This window comes from Oncorhynchus gorbuscha, linkage group LG09 (genome assembly GCF_021184085.1).
Source record: "Oncorhynchus gorbuscha isolate QuinsamMale2020 ecotype Even-year linkage group LG09, OgorEven_v1.0, whole genome shotgun sequence".
Taxonomy (NCBI): Eukaryota; Metazoa; Chordata; class Actinopteri; order Salmoniformes; family Salmonidae; genus Oncorhynchus; species Oncorhynchus gorbuscha.
This window is the reverse complement of record NC_060181.1, coordinates 42,868,339-42,886,975: the sequence shown is the minus strand read 5'-3', so window position 1 is coordinate 42,886,975 and position 18,637 is coordinate 42,868,339. Positions and strand designations below refer to the sequence as shown.

The 18,637-nt window shown below is 43.0% G+C and overlaps 1 protein-coding gene across 1 annotated transcript in view; it reads left to right on the top strand.

Moving 5' to 3' along the window:
- LOC124043662 (TGF-beta receptor type-2-like) overlaps positions 1 to 18,129 on the top strand; it is a 29,742-nt gene extending 11,613 nt beyond the window's left edge. Inside the window, exons 5-7 of the mRNA XM_046362467.1 lie at positions 384 to 525; positions 16,466 to 16,590; positions 16,955 to 18,129. Coding sequence (XP_046218423.1) covers positions 384 to 525; positions 16,466 to 16,590; positions 16,955 to 17,146 — 459 coding nt within the window. The 3' untranslated portion in view covers positions 17,147 to 18,129. The remainder of the gene's footprint in view (positions 1 to 383; positions 526 to 16,465; positions 16,591 to 16,954) is intronic.
- The last annotated feature ends 508 nt before the right edge of the window (positions 18,130 to 18,637 follow it).

Genomic DNA, 18,637 nt, shown 5'->3' with positions numbered 1-18,637 from the left:
TGACTTTGTTATGAAACGTAGTCATTGTGAGCTTCTTTAGAGGGTTCCCCTTTGGTGTCTAATGCACCCATTGTCTCTTCGTAGTGTCTTATAATACAGTGGGGGGAAGAAACAGGGAAGACATGTATCCGACCAGGCTGTCAGTTAAAATTGCAGTTGAATTGTAGTGGTACATGGTACTGTACAGTACTACCTCTGGAAGCAATCATGCATATTCTACTGTAAATAGCATTAGAATCGAGTAGAATATAACAGAACAGAATACAATAGAACAGAACAAAACAGAGTAAGTAGAAAAGAAAATAATAGAATAGAACAGAACAGTTTTGATAATGATCCACTGAATAGGCTAACATCTTGTCCTTGTTGGTCTCACCCTACAGGTGGGCACTGCCAGGTACATGGCCCCTGAGGTGCTGGAGTCCAGAATCAACCTGGAAAACATTGAGTCGTTCAAGCAGACAGACGTTTACTCCATGGCCCTGGTACTGTGGGAGATCACCTCCAGGTGCAATGCCATTGGAGGTAAAGTAACACCACATGACGTCTGACCAATCATGTGACTGAGCTGCTTTAGACTGTAGCCAATTGATTTTAATTTGTGACCTTGTGTAAGTGATATAGAGTAGGTGTACTTCTCCGTAAAAGGTGCCCGCAATTGTAGTCACACATTCCTGAAAATCCTTCAGGACCTTGACAAATTGTCTGTAAAAAATACAGGTGTTCACTGTTAAATAATCACAGGTTTGTTTATCTGAAGTTATTCATGACTAGGGCTGTTACGGTGACCGTATTATCACCACACCGGCAATCACAAGTCAGGGCGGCAGTCAAATTCCACATGACCGTTTTGTCACGGTAATTAGGCTTCTCCAAGCTCTGATGCTGCCGATGGTAGGTGACTAATGACCAAACTTGCTAACTGCCAAGTACCCAGCACTCTATTGTCCCTCTAATCACTCTGACACCAATGAAAATGTAATCGAAAATCGAATCAAACAATTAATGACGGCCCATGAGCTCATGTTGCGCAACATTTCTATAGGCTATGCAATTGCGTGAGGAAGCAGAGGGATGGCCTTCATTAAAAAGAGGAGGATCCCATCAACTTTCAATAGGCTAGGCGTACTATATTTCTTTCTCAACTTTCCTAATATGAAGCACATTGCTTCTCTTTACAACAGGAGTGCAGCCTACCTGGCTGGCATGAAAATAAACCGTGGGAATTAGTGTCCTCCATTCATTATTTAAATATACTGTAGGTGCATGATAGAGAAGTACATGATAATGGTCCATTCTAAATCCATTTCACTCATATATCGTTTAGTATATGTAAAGACAAGATTACATCAAGAATAGTCTGATGGGTCACAATATTAGCCTGCCACTTGTGGATGATATATTATCCCTTGTGAATGATGTCCAGCTTAAGGCAAGGAACAGCGCATGCCTTTTTTTTGCAACTTTTTCAAATCAAAATCAGCAGAAGTCATATACAGAGACCCAGCCTAAAACCCCAAACAGCAAGCAATGCAGATGTAGAAGTTTTTCCACTGGCTAGGAAAAACTCTCTAGAAAGGCAGGAACCTAGGAAGAAAGCTCTAGGCTCTGAGGGGTGGCCAGTCCTCTACATGGCCATTAATTCCAGATTGTTCTTCAAGATGTTCAAACGTTGATAGATTACCAGCAGGGTTAAATAATAATCATAGTGGTTGTAGAGGGTGCAACAGGTCAGCACCTCAGGAGTAAATGTCAGTTGGCTTTTCATAGCCAAGCATTCAGAGGTCAAGACAGCAGGTGTGGTAGAGAGAGAGCCAAAAACAACAGGTCCGGGACAAGGTAGCACATCCTGTGAACAGGTCAGGGTTCCGTAGCCGCATTATGAACAGCTGAAACTTGAGCAGCAGCACGGCCAGGTGGACCGGGGACACCCAGGAGCCATGATCCTAGGGCTCAGGTCCTCTGGGAGGGAGGGAGAGAGAGAGAATTATAGGGAGCATAATTAAGGTCACACAGGAAACCAGATAAGACAGGGGAATTACACTAGATATAACAGACTGACCCTAGTCCCCCGGCACATAGACTATTGCAGCATAGATACTGGAGGCTGAGACAGGGGGGGGGTCGGGAGAATAGGGCCCCGTCCAACGATACCCCCGGACCGGGCCAATCCGTCAGGATATAAGCCCATCCACTTTGCCAAATCACAGTTCCCACACCACTCGAGGGATATCAACAGATCACCACCTTACTACCCTGAGACAAGGATGAGTATAGCCCACTAATATCTCCCCCACGGCATGAGCCCGAGGGGGATAAAAACCGGACATGATGATCACGTCAGTGACTCAACCCACTCAAGTGTCACACCCCTCCTAGGGACGGCATGGAAGAGTACTAGTAAGCCAGTGACTCAGCCCCTGTAATAGGGTCAGAGGCAGAGTATCCCAGTGGAGAGAGGGGAGCTGGCCAGGCAGAGAACGCAAGGGTGGTTTGTCACTCCAGGACCTTTCCGTTCACCTTCGTCTGCTGGACCAGACTACACTAGGACCTACTGAAGAGATGAGTCTTCAGTAAAGACTTCTGCGTCTCTCACATGGACAGGCAGACCATTCCATAAAAATTGAGCTCTATAGGAGAAAGCCCTGCCTCCAGCTGTTTGCTTAGAAATTATAGGGAAAATAAAGAGGCCTGTGTCTTGTGATCGTAGCATATGTGTAGGTATGTACGGCAGGAACAAATCGGAGAGATACAGTTGTGGTCCTTCTGTAGCTCAGTTGGTAGAGCATGGCGCTTGTAACGCCAGGGTAGTGGGTTCGATCCCCGGGACCACCCATACGTAGAATGTATGCACACATGACTGTAAGTCGCTTTGGATAAAAGCGTCTGCTAAATGGCATATATATATATATATATATTATTATATATAGTTGAAGTTGGAAGTTTACATACACTTAGGTTTGCAGTCATTAAAACTCATTTTTCAACCACTCCACAAATTTCTTGTTAACAAACTCTAGTTTTGGCAAGTTGGTTAGGACATCTACTTTGTGCATGACACAAGTAAGTTTTCCAACAATTGTTTACAGACAGATTATTTCACAATTCACTGTCTGTATCACAATTCCAGTGTGTCAGAAGTTTACATACACTAAGTTGACTGTGCCTTTAAAACTTCTTATGGCTTAGATCCCGCTAACGGGATCGATATGACAACAGCCAGTGGAAGTGCAGGGCGCCAAATTCAAAACAACAGAAATCTCATAATTAACATTCCTCAAACATACAAGTATTTAACACCATTTTAAAGATAAACTTGTTGTTAATCCCACCACAGTGTCCGATTTCAAAAAGGATTTACGACGAAAGCACACCAAATGATTATGTTAGGTCTGCACCGAGTCACAGAAAAACACAGCCATTTTTCCAGCCAAAGAGAGGAGTCACAAAAAGCAGAAATAGAGATAAAATTAATTGCTAACCTTTGATGATCTTCATCAGATGACACTCATAGGACTTCATGTTACACAATACATGTATGCTTTGTTCGATAAAGTTCATATTTATATCCCAAAATCTCAGTTTACATTGGCGCGTTACGTTCAGTAATGTTTTGCTTCCAAAACATCCAGTGATTTTGCAGAGAGCCACATCAATTTACAGAAATACTCATCATAAATGTTGATGAAAATACAAGTGTTATGCATGGAACTTTATATTAACTTCTCCTTAATGCAACTGCTGTGTCAGATTTCAAAAAAGCTTTACGGAAAAAGCACATCATGCAATAATCTGAGTATAGCGCTCAGAGACCAAAACAAGCCATACAGATATCTGCCATGTTACGGAGTCAACAGAGGTCAGAAATAGCATTATAAATATTCACTTACCTTTGATGATCTTCATCAGAATGCACTCCCAGGAATCCCAGTTCCACAATAAATGTTTGATTTGTTCAATAAAGTCCATCATTTATGTCCAAATACCTCCTTTTTGTTTGCGCGTTTAGTGCACAATCCAAACTCACGAGGAGCGAGCAAGTCCAGACGAAAGTTCAGACGAAAAGTCATATTAAAGTTCGTAGAAACATGTCAAACGAAGTACAGAATCAATCTGTAGGATGTTGTTGTCATAAATCTTCAATAATGTTTCAAACCGGAGAATTCCTTTGTCTGTAGAAATGCAATGGAATGCAGGTCGCTCTCACGTGAGCGCGCGTGATCAGCTCATGGCACTCTGCCAGATCCCTGACTCAATCAGCTCTCATTCCCCCCTCCTTCACACTAGAAGCCTCAAACAACGTTCTAAAGACTGTTGACATCTAGTGGAAGCCTTTGGAAGTGCAATATGACCCCATAGACACTTTATATTTGACAGGCAATGACTTGAAAAACTACAAACCTCAGGTTTCCCACTTCCTGGTTGGATTTCTTGTCAGGTTTCTGCCTGCCATATGAGTTCTGTTATACTCACAGACATCATGAAAACAGGTTTAGAAACTTCAGAGTGTTTCCTATCCAAATCTAATACTAATAAGTTGCATATATTAGCAACTGGGCTTGAGTAGCAGGCAGTTTACTCTGGGCACCTTATCCATCCAAGCTACTCAATACTGCCCCCAGCCATAAGAAGTAAATTCCAGAAAATTATGTCAAGGCTTTAGAAGCTTCTGATAGGCTAATTGATATCATTTGAGTCAATTGGAGGTGTGCCTGTGGATGTATTTCAAGGCCTACCTTCAAACTCAGTGCCTCTTTGCTTGACATCATGGGACAATCAAAAGAAATCAGCCAAAAAAAACTGTAGACCTGGTTCGTCCTTTCCAAATGCCTGAAGGTACCACGTTCATCTGTACAAACAATAGTACACAAGTATAAACACCATGGGACCACGCAGCTGTCATACCGCTCAGGAAGAAGACGCATTCTGTCTCCTAGAGATGAACGTACTTTGGGGCGAAAAGTGCAAATCAATCCCAGAACAACAGCACAGGACCTTATGAAGATGCTGGAGGGAAAAAAAAGTATCTATATCCACAGTAAAACAAGTCCTATATTTACATAACCTGAAAGGCCACTCAGCAAGGAAGAAGCCACTGCTCAGAAACCGCCATAAAAAAAGCCAGACTATGGTTTGCAACTGCACATGGGGACAAAAAATAGAACTGTTTGGCCATAATGACCATCGTTATGTTTGGAGGAAAAAGGGGGATGTGGGGGTGCTTTACTGCAGGAGGGACTGGTGCACTTCACAAAATAGACGGCATCATGAGGGAGGAAAATTATGTGGATATATTGAAGAAACATCTCAAGACATCAGTCAGAAAGTTAAAGCTTGGTCGCAAATGGGTCTTCCAAATGGACAATGACCCCAAGCATACTTCCAAAGTTGGGGCAAAATGGCTTAAGGACAACAAAGTCAAGGTATTGGAGTGGCCGTCACAAAACCCTGACCTCAATCCCATAGAAAATGTCTGGGCATAACTGAAAAAGCGTGAGCATACTATTGTTTGTACAAATGAACGTGGTACCTTCAGGCATTTGGAAATTGCTCCCAAGGATGAACCAGCTCTGTCAGGAGGAATGGGCCAAAATTCCCCCAACTTATTGTGGGAAGCTTGTGGAAAGCTTCCTGAAACGTTTGACCCAAGTTAAACAATTTAAAGGCAATGCTACCTTGAAATCAGACCAAGTCTCAACAGGAAGCCAGGGTTGAGAGGCTAGCACTGGATTAATATAATCAAATTTTGTGGGTTCTAGTCAAGATTCTAGCAGCAGTATTTAGCACTAACTGAAGTTTATTTTGTGTTTTATCCTGAAGAGTAGAGCATTGCAGTAATCTAATCTAGAAGTGACAAAAGCATGGATTAGCTTTCTGCATCATTTTTGTAAAAAAAAGTTTGCGATTTTTGCAATGTTACGAAGATGGAAAAGCTGTCCTTAAAATGTTCTTGGTATGTTCGTCAAAAGAGAGATCAGGGTCCAGAGAAATGCCGAGGTCCTTCAAAGTTTTAATTGAGACAACTGTACAACCATCAAGATGAATTGTCAGATCCAACAGCAGAGTCACACACCTCATGTAACCTAGTCCATCCAGTTCTAAGTTTGGGGGGAAAAAATTCAGCATAAATATGCACCTTTATAATAAAATCATTACATGCATAATTGCATTTGCACTCACTTTTTAGAATGGAGTTTTCCTGCTAATGGAACAGTTGCACTTATAGCCTACGGCTGTGTACACCTAAGGTGACATAAATAACTCTGAATGAAGCATGTAGAAATACCTGTTTCTTTGTTATCCGCTCAACACAGAATAGCCGCCCTCAAATCGTTTGGAGAAATTGTATTCATCATACTATAAAATAATGCCACAGATTTGTATTTATATTCTTGTACCCCTTTTTCAATGTTGACTCATTGCTGCAACTCCCCAACGGGCTCGGGAGAGGTGAAGGTTGAGTCATGTCTCCGCCGAAACATGACCCGCCAAACCGCGCTCCTTAACCCGGAAGCCAGCCGCACCAATGTGTCGGAAGAAGCACTGTTCAACTGACGACGTAATCATCCTGCAGGCACCCAGCCCGCCACAAGGAGTCGCTAGAACGCACTGAGCCATGTAAAGCCCCCTCGGCCAAACCCTCCATTAACACAGACGACTGTGGTCCAATTGTGAGCCGCCCTATGGGACTCACGGTCACGGCCAGTTGTGACACAGCCCGGGATCAAACCCGGGTCTGTAGTGACGCCTCAAGCAGTGCCTTAGACAGCTGCACCACTCGTGAGGCCAATGCCATGGAATTCTAAGCAAATCTTGCCTGCTAAATGATGAACTAGTATAGCCCACAGCCATATGGCATAGCCAGACCAGGGCCTAACATAAGGACAACTCAGAGTATACTATTCTGTTCTTCTGTAATAGACTACATTTTCTTCATATCATATTTCTTCAGACTAGTCTAAAATAAATAAGGGATTTATTGTGATGGTGTAGGCTATATTTAATGGATTTATTAATGTAGATGTTCCAAAGGTCTGCATCAGTGGCTTGTAGGCTGTGCGTGGAAGCCAGGAGATGCTACATTTGTTTATGTTAATTCATGGTAAATGACCTTGAGACCAGCAGTTATTTGCTTGACAATCACCGGCTGACAAAAGGTCATGATGTCCACAGCACTACTCAAGACTGCTTAAAGGGGCAATCGGCAATCGCTACATCCATTTTACCCATTGATTCTTGAAGAATATAACTTATGTCATGAGCGTAGTTCAACGAGCCAAAATATAAGCTTGTTTTACTCCAATGTGTGTAAACAAGTTAATGTAAACAAACACTATATAGCCTAGAAAATGGTCAGTCCTTGCATCCATAGGTCTTTCTACGAATTTAGGAGTCGTTACATTTCTCCAGTCCCATCCCTTAGCTTTTTACCAAAACGGGTGGGGAGTACGTAGAACAAAAAAATATCCCAATTCCCCAAGGGCAGTTATTGGGAACATTGCCCTGTGTAGGGTGCTGTCTTTCGAATGGGACGTTAAACGGGTGTCCTGATTCTCTATTGTAACCTGGCCCTCATACCATCATGGCCACCTAATCATCCCCAGCTTCCAATTGGCTCATTCATCCCCCCTCCTTTCCCCTGTAACTATTCCCCAGGTCATTGCTGTAAATTAGAATGTGTTCTCAGTCAACTTACCTGGTAAAATAAGGATAATAAAACAAATGTGGTGTGGGAACCATTTCAGAGAAAACAAATTGTGTCAAAAACACAATTCATCCTCAGGTAGTTCATAAATGAACAACAGCCTTCCCCTATCTAATGACCCTTCTTCCTGTTTGCCATCTCTCTGAACAACACGGAGAGGATATGAGAAATTAATATAATTGGGTGACTATCCAATGGGCATCCTACGGCAAGCCACATGGCCATATTTCATATTTTCAATCCACTCTGTGTCACTGTGGTCTACTTGGTCTTGCCGGTGATCCTGTTTGACCATTGTGTCAGAACGTTGATCGATCAAATGTTAGTGTTGGTGCTCGCCTGCTTCCTGCATGGCCATTTCCTGTTTTCCCTTTGGTCCCTAGTGGTCCCTTGAACACCGTCAGAGCAGTAGCGCTGCCCCAAAGCCCTCTGAAGGACAACATTGTGGAATGGTCGGGCCTGTTAGACCCTTTCACCTTTTCCTCCATTGGCAGGGGGTGAAGAATATGTGTGCCCTGTGGGTACACCTCTGAAATGAAAATAGTTAATTTCCTGTTTTGCATGGAATGAGCAATGCACACACACACATATTGAAATTACTATATTCAGTTCCATGGAGGGGCAATATTGGTCTTGTTTACATGAGGATGTGCTGTAGCCTAGAGTAGAAAGCATATTTGTGGTGATGATGATGAGTTTTAAGGGAATCTAGGCCCATGATTGGCAAAATAGTGGCTTATGGTTACATTGGTCCTACAGAGCAAGGCATTCCACTGAGTAGGACAACTCAGAAACCGCATGAGTGGTTATATTTTTATGTTCGTTCATTCATTTGTTCACTCGCTCGTCCATTCATGAACTCATTCATTCATTCACTTATCTCTCTCCAAACATTCAGATATTCAGTCGTTATTCTGTCCAAAAACTTCTCTCTCGTTTCAGCTTCAAGGCAGTAGACATTCTTTACAGACCCAGGTCGGTCACTATGTCCTCAGGCCTCCTTTATCTAGGGCACAGAGTCTCTCTCTCCCTTCCTCTCTCTCTCTCTCTCTCTCTCTCTCTCTCTCTCTCTCTCTCTCTCTCTCTCTCTCTCTCTCTCTCTCTCTCTCTCTCTCTCTCTCTCTCTCTCTCTCTCTCTCTCTCTCTCTCTCTCTCTCTCTCTCTCTCTTTCTCTCTCTCTCTCTCTCTCTCTCTCTCTCTCTCTCTCTCTCTCTCTCTCTTCTCTCTCTCTCTCTCTCTCTCTCTCTCTCTCTCTCTCTCCTCTCTCTCTCTCTCTCTCTCTCTCTCTCTCTCTCTCTCTCTCTCTCTCTCTCTCTCTCTCTCTCTCTCTCTCTCTCTCTCTCTCTCTCTCTCTCTCTCTCTCTCTCTCTCTCTCTCTCAGCAGTCTCTTGTGCTGAAGCATATACTCTTACAGTAATAAATACCCCCCCCACTGCATGATTACATTACATACATCCACCATGCATTTAGCTAGTCTCCCACCTTGATACAGCAAGCTGCCTTATCTTGTGTAAAAGCGTTACTGTGCCGCACTGACCGTTTGTTTGGATATTCCCTTGGGGGCAAAATGTTTGCAGAGTTAGAATAACTATCTTATCAAATCTTCTATCTATGTCAGCGAAAGTGGCACTCACATAACCACAGCACATTCATTTTTGGACCACTTGTCATCCGTTCAATAAAAGCTTCCCATGCTATCATCCCAGCTCGGTCACCTGAGAACACACACACACACCCGATGGCATGAAACTGAGAAGACACACACACTTCCCTCTTCCCCACACACAGTCAGACTGACACATCTCAGTGCATCATTATAATGAGTTGGGAGGTGAAGCCGCGTTGGCTTCCCTGTCTGTCGCGTTGGCTTCCCTGCCTCAGCCGCCACCGCCAGACAGATGTCAGAACAGTTCCTGTCGTCTCACTGCCTTATCTGGCAGACTGCCACATAACACAGGCAGTCAGTCAGCCACTTTGTCACAGTTTCGGGGCCTTTTGTATAATCTGGGATCTGTCACGCTGTCTGTCACCCGGTACGAACGTGCCTGTCTGTCAACAGGGCCAGTCGCAGCCTCCGAGGAAGCAGCAGCAGCCAACACAATGCACTCTTTATCCTGTAAAGTAAAAGTAAGGACAAGTAAAAAGAGAAATTCTGAAAGAAAGTAATAAAGGCAGCGTCCCGGGGCCGTCTCTTTTCCCGAAATGTCTCTCCCATATAATTTGCAGGGCTGGAATTAGGAGCAGGAAAGACAGGAGGGTGTTCCCAGGCGGGGTCAGGGAGGAACGGTGGTGTTGACCATCCCACTATAGGATAAATGCCTTCACTCCCCTGAGGGAGAAGACAGGGTTAGAGTAGAGTAGAGTAGGTAGAGTAGAGTAGAGTAGAGTAGGGCGGCTGCTATCCAGATGTCATGGCCTCACCTCAAGCCTGAATGGGCCCCACGCTGTCTGTCTGCCTGGCTAGCTGTCTGGCAAACTGTCTGTTTGTCTTTTCGGTCTGAATTACCCTTACAGAAAAACCACATGATTTCACATGAAATTTCAACTGTGAACTCATGTAAAAATGTGTTTTTGGAACACTTTTCGGGTGTCGTTTTGTGTTATCACATCTTACTTTAAATGTTGTCACATGTTATCACCTTAACTTCACATACATGTAAGAGCATGTGATCACATGAAAACGTGTTTTTGGAACACTTCACGTGTTCATGTGAAATTCATGTTTTTTTTTCTTTCCGTAAGGGTATGTCTTTCTGTCTGTCTGGCTTGCTGGCTGGCTGGTTTTCTGTCTGTCTGTCACCCAGGGCTTTAACAACCTGTGAGGAACAGAAAACAAGTGTCAGAGCCATCGCCACACGCTTTCATCTTAATCAAAACCATCAGAAGAGAGGAGTATAATAGAATAGATTATCGTTCTCCAAGAGGGAGGGAGAGAGTGTCAAGCTGGATTGTCAAACTGTGACTCTTATTGAGACTACAGCATCTCAAACAGATTCCTGCTGCTGTGTTGGCTTCAGATTGGGAAGCAGACTTTTGTTAGCCCTATGAGGATCTGTTTTCTTGACTTGTTTAAGATGACGGAAATCCTAATATCTACCAGATAGTGCACAAGAAATGAACCACAACAAAGTACTGTATGATGAATACCACGTTCCTATGTGCCTGAGGGGTACTGTATTGTCTGTGGGTTTACATTGGTCATTCTCTCTTCCCCTTTTCTTTATCTTACTTCAACTTTGATGTGAACTGGCATGTTCTGGTTCAGATACACTCAGGTGGTTCAGATATACAGTGGCTTGTGAAAGTATTCACCCCCCTTGGCATTTCTCCGATTTTGTTGCCTTACAACCTGGGGGGGGTTGTATCATTTGAAACTGACAAGTAATAAGACAAAAAAACAGAAAACTTGAGCGTACATAACTATTCACCCCCCCAAAATCAATACTTTGTAGAGCCACCTTTTGCAGCAACTACAGCTGTCTCTTATGGTATGTCTCTATAAGCTTGGCTCATCTAGCCACTGGGATTTTTGCCCATTTATCAAGGCAAAACTGCTCCAGCTCCTTAAATTCAGATGGGTTCCGCTGGTGTACAGTAATCTTTAAGTCATACTACAGATTCTCAATTGGATTGAGGTCGGGCCTTTTACTAGGTCATTCCAAGACATTTAAATGTTTCCCCTTAAACCACTCGAGTGTCACTTTAGCAGTATGCTTAGGGTATTTGTCCTGCTGAAAGGTGAACCTCCGTCCCAGTCTCAAATCTCTTGAAGACTGAAACAGGTTTCCCTCAAGAATGTCCCTGTATTTAGCGTTATCCATCATTCCCACCAGTTTCCCAGTCCCTGATGATGAAAAACATCTCCACAGCATGATGCTGCCACCACCATGCTTCACTGTATGGTGTTCTCGGGGTGATGAGAGATGTTGGGTTTGTGCCAGACATATCGTTTTCCTTGATGGCCAAAAAGCTTAATTTTAGTCTCATCTGACCAGAGTACCTTCTTCCATATGTTTGGGGAGTCTCCCACATGCCTTTTGGCAAACACCAAATGTGTTTGGTTATTTCTTTCTTAAGCAATGTATTTTTTTCTGGCCACTCTTCCATAAAGCGCAGCTCTGTGGAGTGTAAGGCTTAATTAAAGTGGTCCTATGGACAGATACTCCAATCTCCGTGGTGGAGCTTTGTAGCTCCTTCAAGGTTATCTTTGGTGTCTTTCTTGCCTCTCTGATTTTAACGCCCTCCTTGCCTCGTCTGTGAGTTTTGGTGGGTGGCCCTCTCTTGGCATGTTTGTTGTGGTGCCATATTCTTTAAAAAATTATTATGGATTTAATGGTGCTCCGTGGGATGTTCAAAGTTTTATATATTTTTTTATAACCCAACCCTGATTTTTACTTCTCCACAACTTTGTCCCTGACCTGTTTGAAGAGCTCCTTGGTCTTCATGGTGCCGCGTGCTTGGTGGTGGTGCCTCTTGCTTAGTGGTGTTGCAGACTCTGGGGCCTTTCAGAACAGGTGTATATATAATGAGATCATGTGACAGATCATGTGACACTTAGATTGCATACAGGTGGACTTTATTTAACTAATTATATGACTTCTGAAGGTAATTGGTTGCACCAGATCTTATTTAGGGGCGTCATAGCAAAGGGGGTGAATACATATGCACGCACCACTTTTCCGTTTATTATTTTTTATTTTTTGAAACAAGTTCTTTTTTAAATTTCACTTCACCAATTTTGGACTATTTTTGTATGTCCATTACATGAAATCCAAATAAAAATATATTTAAGTTACAGGTTCTAATACCAAGGGGGATGAATACTTTTGCAAGGCATTGTAATAAGGTGGTTCAGATATACTCAGGTTATTCAGATATACTCAGGTGGTTCAGATATACTCAGGTGATTCAGATATACTCAGGTGATTCAGATATACTCAGGTGGTTCAGATATACTCAGGTGGTTCAGATATACACAGGTGGTTCAGATATACTCAGGTGATTCAGATATACTCAGGTGGTTCAGATATACTCAGGTGGTTCAGATATACTCAGGTGATTCAGATATACTCAGGTGGTTCAGATATACTCAGGTGGTTCAGATATACTCAGGTGGTCCAGATATACTCAGGTGGTTCATATATACTCAGGTGATTCAGATATACTCAGGCGGTTCAGATATACTCAGGTGATTCAGATATACTCAGGTGGTTCAGATATACTCAGATGGTTCAGATATACTCAGATGGTTCAGATATACTCAGGTGGTGGCATGCTTGCTCAACCACAGGGTACAGTTTGAACAGAAGTCTCTAGAATGAGCCATAATAACAAACATATGACTGGGGCTGCACAGTAACTTAAACAGGTCAGGCTCTGAACCAGGAAACCAGACTGAGACCTGATGGTTAATAGCATGAGGGAGAGAGAGGCAGTGTGGTGATGAGATCCAATAAAGACACAACAGTCTGGCCATGAGTCTAAACCTATGGAAACATGTCTGAGCTGCTAAAAATGTACTGTATTAACATTACAAACCAGCAAGAGGAAGTCAGTGGGAAACACCAGAGCGGGAATGTTGAGACATTTTCTTGATTCACTTGTTGAGACTATTTCAGACTTTTCTCACGTCCTATGACAACTCACAGTGAGTGATGCAGACAATATGTCAGTTATCATCAAAGGTGTTATTAACAGTTCTAATACAGGTATGTGAGTCAATAGGAAAATGATATGCTTTAACCCATTAGACCCCAATAGAATTCTAGAATGCTGCTGTAGTTTCTGAGAATTTTTGAGATAAAACTCATTTTCTCACACATTTCAAACAAACAGACATAGCTCAAAAACAAAGAACACGTGACAATGACAAGTTAACATACTTTTAAAGAGCACAACCTCTTCTTTTATATGACACCACATTCATGTCAATAGGGAGAATTAGAGAATTAGAAGGAGCATACTTAAGGTCACACAGGGCACCAGATAAGACAGGAGAATTACACCAGATAAGATAGGAGAATTTCACCAGATAGGACAGACTGACCCTAGCCCTGCAGCACATAGACTATTGCAGCATCGATACTGGAGGCTGAGACAAGGGGGGGCCCTGTCTGATGGGACCAACCAGGCGGGATATACCCCTGCCCACTTTGCCAAAGCAGCCCCCACAACACTCGAGGGAGATCACCAGACCACAAACTTACTACCCTTAGTCAAAGCTGAGTATAGCCCACAAAGATCTCCTCCACCGCACAAGCCTGAGGGTGCGCAAAACCGAACAAGAAGATCACGTCAGTGACTCAACCCACTTAAGCCGAGTATAGAGGGGAAAAAACCTGGCACGACGTGTCGCACCCCTTCTAGGGATGGCATGGAAGAGTACTAGTAAGCCAGTGACTCAGCCCCTGTAATAGGGTCAGAGGCAGAGAATCCCAGTGGAGAGAGGGGAACGGGCCAGGCAGAGACAGTCGTCACTCCAGTGCATTGCCGTTCACCTTCGCACCCCTGGGCCAGATTACACTCAGTCATAGGACCTACTGAAGAGATATGTCTTCAGTAAAGACTTAAAGGTCGAGACCGAGTCTTTGTCTCTCACATGGATAGGCAGACCATTCCATAAAGATTGAGCTTTATAGGAGAAAGCCCTGCCTCCCACTGTTTGTTTAGAAATTCTAGGGCCTGCGTCTTGTGACCGTGGCATACGTGTAGGTATGTAGGGGCAGGACCAAATCAGAGAGATGGGTAGGAGCAAGTCCATGCAATGCTTTGTAGGTTAGCAGTAAAACCTTGAAATCAGCCCTAGCGTTAACAGGAAGCCAGTGTAGAGAGTAATATAATCAACTTTTTGGGTTCTAGTCAAGATTCCAGCAGCCGTATTTAGCACTAACTGAAGTGTATTTAGTTGCTTTATCCGGATAGCCGGAAAATAGAGCATTGCAGTAGTCTAATCTAGATGTGACAAAAGCATTAGACTTCTGAAATTCTCTACTCTCCGGCTACCCAGATAAATAAGGGGTGTGGACTTAGTGATTCATGTGGCATATTTTGGGAGCTCCTGTTTTAGCATTAAGACGATAAACAAAATTGCACAATTGTTTTAGAAATTGGCTCCCACTCGTGCACTCATTACAGTACCCAGATCCTCTAACGTTATTCCTTTACTCGCTTAAATAATGACAGATGGGTGGGCGGGTGGATGGATGGGTGTATTTTTCTTAAACACTGAAACGAGGGAAGTCTTCTTGTCAAAACAGGATGCTCATGCCTGTGGAGTCAGCTGTTGGCCCAAGCCGTGACCTAGCGTCCAATTCCTGTCTGTGTGCATCTGGACTTCCTGCGAGGCCTCTCTTCTGGGCAGGGACCGCCCGTTTCTCAGCTGTCAGACAGAATTCACTCAGAATTGAACAGTATTACAGAACTGTACAGGGAAACAGCTCATCAGCTTTAAAGGGCCAATGCAGCAAATTTTATCTCAATATCAAATCATTTCTGGTTAATAATTAAGTACCTTACTGTGATTGTTTTCAATTAAAATGGCCAAAAAGACACAAAAGTAGCTGGCCTGAGCTCTATCTGACCAAAACAGGCAGACATTTCAGGTCTTTCCAAACAGCTCTTGTGGAATTATCACAATTTTCACAATTTCACAATTTCACAGTATTATTCCAACCTCATAGTGTGTAAATATATATAAAACACAGGAAAATCACTTTTTTGTCTGCACTGGGCCTTTCAGTTTCTTAACAGGTCAACTCATCATTGGTTTGATTGATTGTGGGATTGTGTTAAGCGATGGGAAAGGTTTTCATTAGGATCCATATACTACTGTATTTCCATGTCTTCATTCTATTCACGATGGCATTACTAAACTAATGCAAAAGTGAAACAATAGTTACAGTACAGGTATTCATTGTGGAAATATGTATTAATACCACAGTGCCTATTGGCCCCTGAATAACCGTGTTGTTTTCAGTTGGCTCTGTCTCACGCCTGTTCCGTGTCATTGTACAGGAATGTTTTTGCGATATGGCGCTATTGAGGATAATTGACTTACTCATTTTTTTTATCGTCGGAAATCTCCCTGGAAAATGACTTTTAGTTCCGTTTCAGCGCTCAAGGTTCTCACACAGTTTCCGTCAAGCTGCTTTAATTACCCCTTTTGGACTTTCTGAAACATTTTTTTATTTTTATACAAGAGCTCCACTCTTCATAGTACTCTTGAGTTTGATTTGTTGCTCTACCCAATGGACAGATCAGATCAATCTAAAGATAAATAGTTCTCTGCATCATCCCAAGCCAACTCTTTAATATTCTGCAAGAGTAAACTTTATTCCGGCGTAGGGCTTGACGAGTATCTTGGATGCCACGTTATAAGATAGCTGACACTGAGCCAATGCTGAGTTGGTGATTTGTTTCAAGCACACTCTCAACGAGCCCAAATGCAATAATATTGACTGTTTTTCCTCCGGCAGGTTTTCCCTGGCCCCTCATCCTATAAACCTACGACATATGTACGTTTTGGATGTCTGTGTCTCTCTGTTTCAGTTTGCGTATACAAACCTTATTGTCGACTTTCATGGAAAATCATATAGTGAGGGTAGAGCTACATTTGAATATAAACAAAACAATACATGGCTCTGTGTGTGTGTGTATGTTTCTGAACCTACCTCCATTAACCTGTATCATATGTATATTTTGACATCTGTATCTCTCTGGCTCCTGCATTAAATGTACAGCTCTGTGTGTGTTTGTGCACAGAGGTGAAGGACTACGAGCCGCCCTTCGGTAAGGTGAGGGAGCACCCGTGTGTGGAGAGTATGAAGGACAGCGTTCTCAGAGACAGAGGGAGGCCAGAGATCCCCAACAGCTGGATCAACCACCCAGTAAGTAACAAGGCCTGCTTTCATTATGCACTCACTGTCGCATCCTTACACACACATAGGACTAAATACGCACACGCACACACGCACACACGCACATATTGCAGGTGCATGATGCACACAAGCGCAGAATAATTATTGCATAATTTACTTGCGCATTCTTCTTCTTCTTTTTTTTTTTTGTTAACAATAACGAGGATTAAGTCGAAGTTGCCCCAATCACAGATACAGGTTCAGCAATTCTTTTCATAGTATAATCTGATTTTAGATCTGTGATTAGGGCCAACTTCTCTCTCTCTCTACCTACTCCAGTTTCTGTCTACTACTGCTGACTGTGTGTCTCTGTGCTCCACTGCACCTCCATCAGGGCATCCAGGTGGTGTGCGGCACCATAGACGAGTGCTGGGACCACGACCCCGAGGCCAGGCTGACTGCTCAGTGTGTGGCCGAACGCTTCAACGACATGGAGCACCCAGACAAGCTGTCTGGACGCAGCAATTCCGAGGAGAAGATCCCCCAGGATGTCTCTGTGACGGAGATTGAAGAGATTGAGAAGTAGGAAGTATGCCTCAGAAACTACAATGCCCCCTGCTGGGGAGGCCGATAACTACAAGCAACCAAGCAGCTGAGAGAGATTCAAGTGGAGAGTCTGTGTATGTGCTCTATGTATTTGTCCTGCTTGTGACTCCGAGGAGCAAACAGATGGATGTGGTGTGTCATGCATGTAAAAGGTAACAAAACTGAACCGACCAATCAGAAAGGAAGTGATCGTGTTTTTAAAGATTTACAGCAGCTGCTCCAAAGACGGATCAAAGCCATGACTGGACTGGGGAAAATATACAGCTTTCGTAACTAAATGCTGTTTGCACTTTATTAATAGCTATGCATACCAAACTGTGTATATTCCGTTACTGTATATTCGTGATGACAATACAGTGCAGTTATAGGAAAGAGGGTTGCCAATGTGGAACAGTAAGAGAGCAGTCAATACTGGTAACACTAATAACATCTTAGCCAGTTTTCGGACTGGGTGTTTTTGACATTTTTAAAGGTGGCATTGGATGACAAAAGGGACTGGAGGACGGCGCAATATAAAACTAAAACAAAGGTGAAAGTTTCATTTCATGGGAATGATAAAAAGGACCAAGCTATGAAATAGAAAATGATTCCAGGCCAATAAGCCCAGGGGGAAATGCTGATATCATATCCCAAGGACTATGAACTGTAAACGAAAGACTGAATTCAAGCCCTAGATGAGAAAAAGGGGAATAGAGATATTTTACTCAGAGGAACCCGGAGCTATAAAAGAAAGTGTATTTAATCAACGGAGAATGATAAAGGGAATCAAGCTATCATAACAAAAGGACCGAACTGGAAGTACTGTACATGGAATTTCTGCCCAGCAGTAACTGATACAAGATATTTAAATATAATGACAAGGAAGGGAACTTGATCCTTTCTCAATTAAAGATCTCTAAACCCTGTCTATGTATAATATTAAAAAGCCTTCATTAAAGATTTTAAGTATTCTACTCTTTTAAAGATGGCGTCTTTTCATTTTCTTGGCGTAGGATTAAATATTTCTCTTTTTCTTGCTGTCTTGTTATTCACCTCGACCTAACTTTAGGTCTGCGGTTTGATTGAATAACCTCAGGCAGGGCACGTCCATTCTCTTTTAGCCAAAGGGATACCGTGTCTTCAGCTTGATCTCTACCCACAGTGTTGAAGGCTCACAGTGTGTGGACTACTCCAATGTGTGTACTACTGCCGGACAGGATATTCAGTCAAACCGCATTACAGTAACATGTTAGTTCATTTCACTGCCACTCTGAAGTGGAGTTCTATTTCCTCTCGTCAGAGTTTCCAATGCTGTCACTGGGCTACCAGACTGTAACACAAGGCTCTCTTAATTTGGCTCAACCTTTAGGTCATATCAGGACATGTTTTTGGAGGCTGTATGCTGGTACTTGAATATTGCCAAAGCTCATTTCAACAGCAGTAAACATGAAAAACAGGTGACCTCCAATTCATGATTTATCCCCTGCCTGTT